Here is a 13,339-nt window from a genome sequence, read left to right on the forward strand (position 1 = left end):
CACACACACACACACACACACACACACACACACACACACACACACACTCCTTTTCCCACCCCCAGTAAGCAGCTAGAGGGGGAGTGAGGGAGACCTCTTGTGATCAGGCTGTCATTTCCTCTGGTTGGCTCTGTTATTCCAGATAGCCTTTGTGAAGGAGCCAAGTGGTCCAGCCACAGACAGAAGGTGGGCTCCTAGCATGCATCTGGGGTTGTCAGCCCGGCAGGGGAGGGAGGTGCTGGTGGCGGGCCAAGACGAGGAGAAAAACAAACATGGTGCTGAAACCAGACAGCTACAACAAATCCCTGCTGATGAAACAAGACTTTAAATCAGATCTGATGTCACTGCAGAATTTAGAACAAAAAAAGGAGGATTTAACATTTATTTTTGCTTTAAACTAAACCTTCAACCCAAAACATCTTCCCTCTTTCACTCAGAGCCTCACTGAACAGGAGGCTGGATGGATGGGCAATTTAAAATAATGTCATGCCAAAAGAGATAGTTGCCTCTGAACCATCATAAAAAAATGAAAATGCCAAAAAACATGCTTGTATAGTTTTAGTTGTGTGGGTTATAGTCTAACTTGGAAGATCTTCTGATAGTTATTTTACCTCCAGTTGCCATGTGGACAGAAAGTTGGAGTATTGCGCCACCTATAGGGACAAAGTCCCTAAAATAAGTGGTTACGAAAGAAGTCTTCAAGGGCACCCTTCAAGTGGTCACCTAAGAATATGGGGAATGGTCTAATGAAACTAGTTCACTGTTTCCTATTTACTAGAAGTTAGACAGTGACGAAAATGTAAAAGAATAACTGCACTAAATCACAAGTTTGTATAATATCACAGTATTTATTGTACTCTATTCCTTTAAAATGATGTTAAAAGGAAAGTGCCATTGCTACAAAAATGTTTTAAGTGAGATACTTGATATAGTTATTAAAAAACTAAAACAAATCCTATTTTGAAAACCAGACCAAAATGTTTGTGTGTTGTGTTTGTGTCCCAATATGAATATATATATATATATATATATATATGAGAATAATAAATAATGATCTACTGACACTTCACTGGACGTTTGTCAATCCCTTTCAAACTACAGCACTGCTACTCTTCATGGGGTTTAAATGTGTCTCAGATTAATAACAAATGATTGACTTCGGTGTGCTCCACTGCAAAACCAGGTCCCAGAGCGCCCCCCAGTGTTACCGAGACATGACTCCAGCACCGGTCAGAGTGACGTGTTTTGTCCCACAACACCGCTGGTCGGGGCAGGAGACGGACACCTTCTCGGCTTCTACAGTTAGATGTCTAACCAGCATAAAGAAATCATCTCCTGACCTTTGAAGAAGACTGGACTCATCGCAGGAAGCAGAGGGGCCCAACAGTGATGGCCTCGGTTAAAAAAGATGACAGACTGACGAGTTCTCAGAGCTTTATGTGCGTCGGTTTCGCCGGGATTTTCAGTAAAACCGTCACGTCGCCCTTGGAGGTGGTTAAAATCAAGAGTCAGGTGGGCACTTTTCACTGTAAGAGGGGTTTCTGGCAAAGTTTTCTCCTCATCTACCAGAATGAGGGACTTCGTGGGTTTTGGAAAGGAAATCTCGCCTCTTGTCTGCGGTTGTTCCCCTACACCGCAGTTCATCTCACAACATACAGAAAGTAAGTAAAGTCGGATCTACTTTGTTTTGTCGCACGTTGTATCGACCTTAAAGCGTTGCTTGTGGGTGTTTTGCTCAGTGTTTATGCTAAATTAGCGTGTTAGCCTTCTTGGTCAGCTGACGTTGAACTTTTATGTTTATGTGGCGAGCGAGCTGTATAAAAAGAAATGAGTAGAGGACACATAGACGTCAGTAGAATAATGAGTGATCACTGCGTTCGTTTTTAATGGTTTGACACGATGTAATAACGTAAAAGGTTTCGTTTAAAAGATCTGTTTACTTTCATCCGAGCAGCTAAAGATGTACTTCCGGTTTTACCCTACTGAGTCGCACCTTCTCTCTTCAACCAATCAGAAGGCTGTATTTGCTCAGTCGATACTTATAGAGACAGGGGTTGGTTTACCCTGGGTTTTGTCTCAGAGGTCTGTTGTCTTGTTGTCCAACTCCCAACAATCGGAACATGTTTGTAACAATTAGCAGATTTTTTTTAAAATTGGTAACTATTTATGATGAGTTAGCCAAATTGTTGCTCGATTAATAATACATTTGGTCTTTAAAATAAGCCCAATATGTATACTAACTATTTAAGTAATTATTTTAAGCAAAAATACCAAGGATTACCTGGTTCCAGCTTCTGAAATGAAAATTATTTGCAGGCTTTATTTGTCTTCTATGGTTGTAAATTTGCCAGGGAGTAAAACGTTTAGTTCTGGGCTGTTGGTCGGTTGCCTGTGAGTCTATACACAAGGAAATATCATCCGCCAACTTATTCTCTCGGTTAACTACAGGGCAAACATGCCGGTAACATGTCTGACACATGAACATGCAGGGCAGTGAGCAGCGGGAAGTCATAAATATTTACTGACTAGCGAAGCTGCTGCAGTCAGGATGTGGTATGCATCCCCCCCGCCCCCCGCCTCGGGTCACTGGTGCATGTAAACATCTCCGCATCCTGACTTGCAAACCACAGTCCTGTACTGTACACAGTGTTCTAGGAAAACACAGCCATTTCCTCTTTGTCACTCACACACACACACGTGGCCTGAGTTATTTATTTGCTCCTTTATGTAATGTAGGCGACTGAAACGTGAACGTAACAATATATTAGTTTGTTATTACTGAAACAATGTCATGACTCATCTAAAAGTAATTTGCATATATAACGCATAAAGGTGAGAATATGGACATGATGCAGGAACATTGATTTAATTACATTGAACTATAGGCTACAATTTAACATTATTTTAATGACCGCTTATGTGTTTGTTGGTAATGAATTATTATTTTTTTTAAGCAATTAATTACTAATTCAGTCAATAAAATGTCTAAATGGTGATACATTCCCATCACATTTTACCTGAACCCAAAGTGACATCTTAAAATGTCTTGTTCTAATGACAATGAAACACTGACAACAAATGAAGCATCGAAGACCGAATGAGTGCACTTAAGAACCATTCACAGTCTAATCAATGCAATCCATGCAATGAAGTGTCATTCATTTTGACTTCGTCCATCCAGGATCGTCCACCTTCACATGGATGAACTGGGCTCCATCTCTCAGTGGAGAGCCATATTCGCCGGCGGACTGGCTGGCTTTGCTGCTGCCATGATGACGTACCCTCTGGAGGTGGCAGAAACCAGGCTCATCGTTCAGAGCTACAGACAGCCCACCTACGTCGGCGTAGTTCACACCCTCTCAAAGATCTACAGGAATGAAGGGCTGCCTGCTCTCTACAGGGGCTTTTCTCTCACTTTGTTGGGTGTGTTTTGCATATTCACAGCATGTAGATCCAGAATATTTACACTTTATTAAAGGCACTTCTGTTCCTCCAGATGAAGAGTTTTCTTCAGTCTCAACATCATTTGAACACACGTTTCATGAATGATGCGTTCTACTGTAACTTACAGCACATGTCATTCGTCTACAGGTGCATTTCCCTTTTCTATCGGTTGCTATGCAGTTTACATGAACTTGGACAAACTCTGGCAGGAGCCTCCTTTTCGCTTCACTCCCCTCCAGAACTTCATTAATGGCTGTCTCGCAGCGGGAGTCGCCCAAACCCTCTCCTACCCGTTTGAAACTGTAAAGCGGAAGATGCAGGTAATTTACCAGCAGAACACTTCACTTTCTCACTGTAGGTGGTGCTTTTTAGAAGAACTGAAACAGACCCATTTAAAATCAACTACACTAAATAAAGTAATTAAATATTGAATATAAATAGAGGATTAATACATTAATTCACTCTTAGTCAGATAGTCAACTAATGGTAATAAGACTCTCGGTCAACTTAGCATTTTTGCCATGTTTTTTTAAATATTAATTGGCACGATTTCTAGATATCTCTCTTCATGACTATTTGACTCCTTATTGATAATACTGGGAATATTTTTAATAGATCTCTTAATTAAACCAACTAATCCTCTTCAACTGTATTATCTATGACTATGAATAATTATTTTGTTATTCATACCCTAAAATAAATAAATACGTAAATAATATTATATTTAACTGTAAACAAAACAAGTTTACTGTATTTCAGCTCGTGTATTCTGGCTGTATTACCACATTCAGTCCACAAGGGGGCGGTCTGCGTGTACCTATATTAAGTTTAGCCTTTCTTGGTCACTCAATGTTTTCAAACACGGTACATTTAAATTCTTAAATCCAAATATTCTTAGTAGTATGTTTAAAAAAAAAAAAAAAAAAAAAAGTTGAACCTATGACTATTTATAAAGTCAGGACATTTATCATATGTGTTTATAAAAACGCCGTGGTCACAGGAAGACACACTTTCCTCTGAAATGATGCTTGAGATATCTTCTGTATGTTGGGGAGGACACATGGGGAACAATAATACTACATCCGGTTTTATCACCCTATTATTAGCAATCACAAGGTTCACCAGCAGCTGGGAATGCAAATGTGTCCCGGGTCTGCAGAAGCTATAGATACGTTCTCTAAAGATAGCCGGTCACTATCAGACAGCGGGCAAAGTGAGAGTTGTGTATGTCCACTTCACTAAACCATCACAACCACAAAGAGACGCGTTACATAACGATTTAACTGGAGGATTCAGCTCTCGTCTATGTCTCAGAGTTAAACATTAATAAAAAGCAGACAGAGAAGAGATGATAGGAAAACAGCTGAGGATGTTTGCAGAAGATGCGTATTGGTTTACTTACCGATTAGTCTAATGTTTCCTCGACAGAAGAAGCTGTTTGAACAGTCTAATGCCCTTATGGCTGCGTGTCCCCTCGGGAACCTTCAAACTTCTAAAGCAGTGATTGTCGACTGGCGGCACAATATTAACAAATTCAGAAAATATGTTCTGCTATTTAGGATATCCAGCTTTCGTTGCTTCCTGTATAGAAGCAGCTACTAAAACAATTGAGATGGTAATTATTTTATTGGGAATGATTTACCAACACGTTTTATCATAGTTGTTTTTTTAAACACTGATATAAGCTTATAAAAATAATTGTGTAAGAATATGAAAATAGTCAACAATGACCGGGTGATTTGGCTTAAAAAGTGAAAGTCCAACCTCAACAGTGTCTACTTATACGTGTTCTGACCCTTGGAGGAATGAAGGTGATGACCCCTGTTCTAAAAATACATTTCCTCTGTCACACGACAGTCTGTAGAGTTGTTGTCGTGGTTCACACACACGTGAAGCAGTGTGACTGTCTCACACAGTTTGAGTGTGGTGAACTTTAATATACTGCCCTTCATTGCAAAGAATATTATGAAAACGCTGCTGATATACCTGCATATAACTTAATTAACCAATACATCTTCCCCCCAATTTGCAATAAATTCTATGTGTCTTGTCATGATTCTCTTGACCTTTCTGGTTATTACTTTACAGACGCATAATGGCATCTGGGTGATTCACTGCTGTTCATTTTCACTTTCATTCTTTTCTCAGGCGCAGAGTGGCCGTCTTCCCCATTTTGGGGGAGTCGACGTCCATTTCAGTGGAATGATTGACTGTTTCGTGCAGGTTGTAAAAAGTAAGGGCATCCTCTCACTGTGGAATGGCCTCACTGCCAACACAATAAAGGTACCGTTCCTCTCATATATATGATTATTATTTATATCCCAGCCATATTGTACTCTATCAATCATAAGGATCGAGCACTGGTCTACTTCAAACTGAAATAACTCCTCGGGAACATGAGTGACTTTATGATGGAGTTGTCAGCTAATTCCTACGCAAAAGGGAGAGTGAGGATGGGGAGGGGGGGGCATGGAAAGCAATGTTCGGTGTGTAAATCCTAGCGTGAATGTGCACGAGCAAGGTGAGCAAAGTCTCTCTCAAGAACAGCATGCTCCACTCTCCTGTTTCAGCTGCAAATATCATGATAGTTGGATGCTGTTTTACAAATGTGAGGCCTTGTCACGAGCTGCTTTTTTACCATAATGTCACCCTGAATGAAACTGAGTTGAAGACACATTAAGCACACTTTAGGTGATAATCAAATCAAACCACAACCATCTGTGTGGATTTATGGTCCATTTGGTGTTTGGCACCACACTCATCCCTGTGTCCTCCCCCTCTCAGATTGTTCCCTACTTCGGCCTTCTTTTCACCTGCTTCGAGATGTGTAAGCAGGTCTGCCTTTACCGCAACGGCTACATCGTCTCGCCGCTGAGCTACAGACTTGCACCTGGCGTCGACCAGAGCCTCGGGCCGTCCGAGCTGCTGGAGGCGAAGCGCTATCTGAAAAACAGGAGCTTCGGGTCGGGGGAGTCGTCTCTCGGAAACCGCTGGTGAAACTTCACATGAGAAGATGTCTGACTGACGACCACACTTGAACGGCAAAATGAAATACTTCAGAGGCTTACGTCTGTAATAATTCCATAACATTTTAGGCTCCATGTCTTCATAGAAGGTGCTAACATGCATTTACATTATGTCCAGTCAGCAACAGTCTACCTCTTTCAGAAACTTTTTCATTTTATCCGACAGTGTCAGCTGTTTATTAATTGTTCATTTACCCTTCATGTGTCTCCATGACTGTTTTTAACCAAATATTATGTTCCTTAAGCATTAGCTATTTATTTTGGGTCTTATTTCAGTTATTGACATCAAATACTGCCATAATGTAGTTTATCCAATTGAGTTGCAAAAGCTCTGTTACTCTACTTGTGTGATAGATTATCATTTTTAATGTGCAATGAATGTAAAAAATGTTGATACTTCATAAGTTTGAGTAGGTTACGATCAGTCATGTAAATGTGCTAACATGGATTGTGACGGAAGAAATGTTTAAAACATTAAACCTTTCTCACGTTAACATTTGAAGTGTTCTTTTGTATGTTTTTGGATATTTTTTTACAATTTTATTTTTATATCTCTCTCTGGCTTATATATATATTTCTTTATTTCTGACATGCACTTCAGTGAATGACTCCATTTTTTGTCTTATAGTTAAAATGCAGCTCAATGTCTTCACTCTGCTGTTCGTGCAACTTGGTTCCAGTGAATGTCCTTTTGTTTAGTGATAATATATGATAACAGGCAACGCTTCAATCAGTCTGACTGGATAGTTTAGTTATGATTGAGTCAGTCGGTTGTTTCAATCATGTCCTCCTCCACTGTGGGAAACTGAGTGACAGCCAAGGGACATTAACAGATGGGATGACCTTTATCCACCATAGCCTTCAGGCCTCAGCTGCTTCAAACTGACATCTTACTTTGATCCCAATCTCATTCAGAAAACTCAAAAACAACTTAACAGTTCTGCTGATGTGTGATTCAATCACAAAGTCTATACATCTTAAACTTTTTGGTCTTTTTAGAGTTTACTTTAGTGATGAGAGAGAGCGCCAAATCTGAATCAAAGGACATCAGTTAACCCCGCCCATATCCCCCACAGCCGACCAATCGGACACAAGAGTCGAAGTTCACGGTCTCGTGCTCAGTCTTCTTAAATCCCCTCTCTTCTGGATTGGATTCGGCCATTTCAACCCCACCGACGAAGTGACGGGACGGTGTCCGACAACATCTGAAGATGAATGAGACCGCTATTTCCTTCGCCAAGGACTTCTTGGCTGGTGGTATCAGCGCTGCCATCTCCAAAACAGCTGTAGCCCCCATTGAGAGAGTCAAGCTTCTTCTCCAAGTGAGTGTCAACATCTTTATTTCTCATGACACTTTAAATTAGTCGCTGTCAGCTGTGCAACTCAAAACTGGCGTCGTTCATTTGCGGCGTTTTTTTTTTTTTCGTGCGGGATGGAGGGTGAATCTAACCAGATGTAGTGATGTGTTGCGGTAAACGTCATACTGTTGAGAGTAGAAGCTGTGTCGGAGATCGCTGCAGGCGCAGATGGAATGAGCATAATGAGAGAAATGAGCATAAAGCGAGGCGCATCAGACCTGTTGCGTAATGCACCGGCCAGCAAGCTGCTGGCTTACATGCAGTGCGCTTTAAAGGGCATGACATGACCGTATACTGTGATTAAGCGGCTCAAAAGTCCTCTTCCTCCCAATGACAGGCCTTCAGTTTGACTGGACAGCACACAACCAAGGTCACAGCAAGGTTTGCGCCATAGTGGCACTCCGCTGCTGCGCTGGGCCTGAGCTCAGCGCGCAGGAGGGGCTGGGGAATAGTTGAATGGATGCCATCAGAGTTGTACTCTGGCACGTGGATACAAAGGTGTCACGTGGGAGTCATGATGAGACAAGTTAGAGGATCAGGTTAAAGGATCATTCACACTGATGTATAAATGGGGCTATGTGATATTTGATCTGCTAATATCTTTCTTTTTGTTATCGCTAATGAACTGCTGGATCTCTCCTTCGATTACAGGTACAACATGCCAGCAAACAGATCACAGTTGACAAGCAGTACAAGGGCATCATCGACTGCGTCGTCCGTATCCCCAAAGAGCAGGGCTTCTACTCGTTCTGGAGAGGAAATCTGGCCAACGTCATCCGGTACTTCCCCACTCAGGCCCTCAACTTTGCTTTCAAGGACAAGTACAAGAAGGTTTTCCTCGACGGGGTGGACAGGCACAAGCAGTTCTGGAGATACTTTGCAGGTAACCTGGCGTCCGGTGGCGCCGCCGGAGCCACGTCACTCTGTTTCGTCTACCCCCTCGACTTCGCCAGAACACGTCTGGCTGCTGATGTCGGCAAAACCGGACAGGGCCGTGAGTTCAAAGGCCTGGCAGACTGCTTGATGAAGATCTCCAAGTCTGATGGCATCAAGGGTCTGTACCAGGGCTTCAGCGTGTCGGTACAGGGCATCATCATCTACAGAGCGGCTTACTTTGGCATCTACGACACAGCGAAGGGTAAGTTTTCATCAAAAAGTTTCGCAAAGCTTGATGTATATGTCAGTGTCTGGCTTTTTGAGACTTCTAGTTACCCTTCCTGACTGACATTTCTCTTACAGGCATGCTCGCAGATCCCAAGAACGCATCCATTTTGGTCAGCTGGATGATCGCTCAGTCGGTGACAGCGGTCGCTGGTCTTGTGTCCTATCCCTTCGACACTGTCCGTCGTCGTATGATGATGCAGTCTGGACGCAAAGGAGGTAATAAGCACAACATAGAAAGTACAACTTTCTGGGGGTTTTTCTGCTGTGTTGGTAGAATAAACGCATGACGTCTTTTGGTGATTCTGTTTTCCCTCTCAGCTGACATCATGTACAGTGGCACCATGGACTGCTGGAAGAAGATCTTACGTGAAGAGGGCTCCAAGGCCTTCTTCAAGGGGGCCTTGTCTAACGTGCTCAGAGGCATGGGAGGCGCCTTCGTGCTTGTCTTGTATGATGAGCTCAAGAAAGTCATCTAAGTTGTCTTTGTATGTCCACTGTTCATGTTGTGATGTTTAACTGTAACATATCTTGTATATTCAGAAGGACTTAAATGCCAAACTATATTTATAGGGACCAACTAGTATTTTCTACTAGTTGTACTGGGGGAATCTGTTATGCGCTCTTCTCTTGGCCCCATGCTTTTTTTTTTTTTCCTTTTGTTGTTTTGTCTCTCACCAGAATGTCATTCCCTGAACAAAGGAACCTTGCCTAAAAATAAATGAATAAACGCAACCTACCAAGTGAATCTCCCGCCTGGCTTTGTGATGTAGTGTCATGTATGAAGGGTACCAGTAGAGACTGAGTGACTGAGCGTCTCAGTTGTGTTGCTTCAGGAAGCCATTTGGCAGCATGCTGTGTGAAATGTAAGCTTAGAGCTGCAGAGGTCTCCCAGGTTGTAGTTGGGGGCGGGCCAAAATCAGCTGAGAAAGTTGACCTGCTGACAATATATCATCCAAGGCATGCTTATGGAAAAAAATGATTTGTCAGAAGTCTTACCTATAGTGCATTTCACATATATTGCTAGTTCAGCAGAATATTTGCACAAGCGACTTCCTGCGGAAAAAGCGACCAGGATTAACTGTCGCGAAGTGGATTAATGCAACCTTCTAAATATACTTTTATCTCCTGCCAAGTCTCTTCCGACTCCAACTGGTGTGACCTGATGACTTTAACCTTGAGCTGTTTGACCGTTCCCCAGCGTGACACACCTGTTCCAGTCATATAATATCCTGGTCATGGGATCAATTAAAGTGCACAAAAACTCAATTCTGTCTATGTATTACAGAAAATGGGGCAAAGGGCACCTAGATAGATTTTAGGCTAGTGTTGGTGTGTGTTTTTAGGGATTGCCATACATTGAGTTCGTCCTGATACATGATCTTATCAGCTGTAAAGATGCGGGACATTGTGTACTTCGTGGCGTCTCTATAGCCAAGGTGTGTACTGGTCCTTCAAATGACCCAGGTTGTAATCTTTGTCAGAGTGATCGCTGTCTGAATGTGGTACAGTTGTATCAGCACAACTCTCCACATCGACATCTCAAGCGTCTGCAGCGGTGCACATACCATCTGTAAACGTTGATATCTCACTAACAGACTGTCACTCTGTGACACTTGGCAGCTTTGATCAGTCTTCAGCGATTACAATTCACCAATTACAGAGCTGCTGCCCCCTCGGAGTATTATCTATCCATTTCAGGATTTTAAAAAAAATGAACACGCTGTTTCAATAATGAAGCTATTAGACATACGTATCCAACATTCTTATTAGCAATGACTTGAAAAAAATGGCAGTACAGCCAAGTTTTGTGTCTGCTGCGGACTTTGAACCTCACAGAAATCCTCTGAGTGTTCAGTCACTGCATCTGTAATTACTTTTATTGAATGTGTCTACATAAATGGAGTCTATGGGAATAAGTTATATTGGGGCCTAAAATATTAGACCAGCTGAACTATTATTCACTCTTGCAGTTCATCAAAAGTTTAATTCTGTCTTGTATTTTTTTCGACGTGACTCTTCACTTACTGTATGGATCAAATGAAATGTCCAAAAGGATTGCGACAATACAAATGAATCTTTCTCCCTGTATTTAGTGTGATATTTGATTAGATTTACTCTACCTCAGAAAAAATAACAATTTATTCTGATACAGTGAGATGAATGTGGTCATCCTGTGAACTTCAAAAGCACCCGGGTTTGTAAGTAGTGTGTAGACACAATCACTGTGTCTCGGACACTCAACCCAGACTGATCTTGAATGGAGGACGGTTTAATTTTAGCAACACTATCAGATTACATCATTTACGCAGCTGGACGTTGTCTAATCTCCTTTCAGGGATTCAGAAAGTCTTGGACGTAACCACAAACCCAAGGAAATGAGTTTTAATACTGTTTTGACCACTCAATCCCCAAAAGGCCGTCTCAGCAGGTAGCCTCTTTCTACAGCTGCTCCATTACAACTTTAACAAGGATTAGTGAATCAGAAGCCACAGGGATCACAGCCATTTACACACTGTCTGTCTGTGTGGCTTTAGATACGCCGTGCCTCCTCCAGGTCAAGTCGGGGACACAAGTGTCGTCTTTTCAGTGTGCTTTTATTCTGCTGTTACGCTGCAATGATCTCAAATGTTTGCTTGAATAATATTTCTCAGTATTTAGAGGCAATAACTCCTTAAATCATGTTGTGTTTATGCATTGTTTTGAGTGTCTGCGAGATCTCCCTTCAAAACATGTGTAGACCAAGACAAAAAGTGTGACACACAGTACTGATTTTAAAAGGGCACACTCGCCTCAAAGATTGAGGTCAAGGAGAGTTTAATTTCCAAATTAACATGGTGAAAAACATTCACATTAATAAAGCCATTAAAGTAAACGTGTAAGCTTGAGTTTCACTGATGCAGATACTGATATCGGTCCAATACTGACTCAAATAAATGGATCGGGTATCGTGACAATAGGCCAATTTGGTGTCGGACATTTTAATAAATAACAATTCAGTGGGCTACATATATGTATCTAGTTGTGTTACATTTTCCTTAACAAAGTTAGGAAAGCAATGTTCATCATCTTAATGTTTTTAAAAAATCATAAAATCATTTTTATTTTATATGCAAAATCTTAATTGAACAATAACTGTCAAAACAATCAAGTAAAAGGAAGAGTATTTCCCTCTAAATATGAAATAACAAGTAAAGTAGAAGTATATTGTACATAAGTAGGGTAGTCGTACTTGATTAAAATAACTTATCACATAGTCAACCACTTACAAGGGGCTTCATAGTCAGTGTGTGTATCCACGTGGAGGTCTATGGATCAGTGGAGCTTCAGCCCTACACATTAAAAGCCTTCTGTCAAGCAGATTGTTGCGTAATTTCAGCTGTTGACGGAATTACGTCATAAATCCACCGGGTCATGACATCAGTGATTTCCACTCATGAGGAATAAACACAGTTAGATGACTTATCTGTGCAGTTTAAAGGCAGTAGGATTTTTGAATGTCAGGCAGTAACATGAGGCCTTTTAGTAGCTGAAGTGTCATCGAATTCATTGTAAAAATCAAAAACTGTTTTCTCGGTTCTTCATTCTTGTTTAGTAGAAGAGCAGTGTTAGCGCCACCTTGTGGCATTTGTATTACTATGTTTATCTTAAATCACAATCAGACATCACAGGTAGGTCTTCACATACAATGAATGTGCCTTGGTGTTTTGGTGCATAACATTTAAATATAGTAAGAGAAAAAACACTACTAGAAAAAGTACTAGAAATGTCAAGAATCATAAATAGAAAATAGAAAAAAATACAATAAAAACATGAAAAATATATCTGTTTTTTAAATGAAGCTGTACAACATTTGAAACAAAGAGAATTGAATGTGAAAAAGTTCACATAAACTATAAAGAATATGTGCAATAATAGCTATGAAGTCAAAAACAAAAAACAGACATTTTTGTAGCAATATTGTTTATTTTTTTGTTTTTGTACCCCATTAATCACCTCACAACGAGGTATGTAAACGAGTAAATACTCTTTAACCAGCTACACCAGAGGGATACTTACACACTGTTGAATCAATATAATAATACATGGTGGGTGGATATAGATAGATAGATAGATAGACAGGTAGATAGGTAGGTAGGTAGGTAGGTAGATAGGTAGGTAGGTAGGTAGATAGGTAGGTAGGTAGGTAGGTAGGTAGGTAGGTAGGTAGATAGGTAGGTAGGTAGATAGGTAGGTAGGTAGGTAGATAGGTAGGTAGGTAGATAGATAGATAGGTAGGTAGATAGGTAGGTAGGTAGGTAGGTAGGTAGGTAGGTAGATAGATAGATAGGTAGGTAGGTAGGTAGGTAG

General features: G+C 41.0%; 2 protein-coding genes across 2 annotated transcripts; both read left to right on the forward strand.

Moving 5' to 3' along the window:
* The first annotated feature begins 1,233 nt into the window (after positions 1 to 1,233).
* Positions 1,234 to 7,529, forward strand: slc25a43 (solute carrier family 25 member 43). Its single transcript, XM_031862853.1, has 5 exons — positions 1,234 to 1,661; positions 3,182 to 3,423; positions 3,592 to 3,764; positions 5,593 to 5,727; positions 6,229 to 7,529. Exons 1-5 carry the CDS (start codon positions 1,390 to 1,392, stop codon positions 6,439 to 6,441), a joined length of 1,035 nt encoding a protein of 344 aa, XP_031718713.1. The 5' UTR covers positions 1,234 to 1,389; the 3' UTR covers positions 6,442 to 7,529.
* Positions 7,530 to 7,603: 74 nt separating this feature from the next.
* On the forward strand, positions 7,604 to 9,737 carry slc25a5 (solute carrier family 25 member 5). The gene is made up of 4 exons (XM_031862854.1): positions 7,604 to 7,792; positions 8,480 to 8,966; positions 9,068 to 9,208; positions 9,311 to 9,737. The coding sequence occupies exons 1-4, from the start codon at positions 7,682 to 7,684 to the stop codon at positions 9,466 to 9,468; spliced, it is 897 nt and encodes a 298-aa protein (XP_031718714.1). The 5' UTR covers positions 7,604 to 7,681; the 3' UTR covers positions 9,469 to 9,737.
* The last annotated feature ends 3,602 nt before the right edge of the window (positions 9,738 to 13,339 follow it).

This window comes from Anarrhichthys ocellatus, unplaced genomic scaffold (assembly GCF_004355925.1).
Source record: "Anarrhichthys ocellatus isolate YVR2014 unplaced genomic scaffold, GSC_Weel_1.0 scaffold27, whole genome shotgun sequence".
Lineage (NCBI taxonomy): Eukaryota > Metazoa > Chordata > Actinopteri > Perciformes > Anarhichadidae > Anarrhichthys > Anarrhichthys ocellatus.

What these genes read in the sequence shown, in the direction of transcription:
- slc25a43 (XM_031862853.1), top strand. Translation starts at nt 1,390, where the DNA reads ATGGCCTCGGTTAAAAAAGATGACAGACTGACGAGTTCTCAGAGCTTT. An exon ending in CTTTTCTCTCACTTTGTTGG is followed by an intron (nt 3,424 to 3,591) that starts GTGTGTTTTGCA and finishes ATTCGTCTACAG; the next exon opens with GTGCATTTCCCTTTTCTATC. An exon ending in TCACTGCCAACACAATAAAG is followed by an intron (nt 5,728 to 6,228) that starts GTACCGTTCCTC and finishes TCCCCCTCTCAG; the next exon opens with ATTGTTCCCTACTTCGGCCT.
- slc25a5 (XM_031862854.1), top strand. Translation starts at nt 7,682, where the DNA reads ATGAATGAGACCGCTATTTCCTTCGCCAAGGACTTCTTGGCTGGTGGT. An exon ending in GAGTCAAGCTTCTTCTCCAA is followed by an intron (nt 7,793 to 8,479) that starts GTGAGTGTCAAC and finishes CTTCGATTACAG; the next exon opens with GTACAACATGCCAGCAAACA. An exon ending in GCAGTCTGGACGCAAAGGAG is followed by an intron (nt 9,209 to 9,310) that starts GTAATAAGCACA and finishes TTTCCCTCTCAG; the next exon opens with CTGACATCATGTACAGTGGC.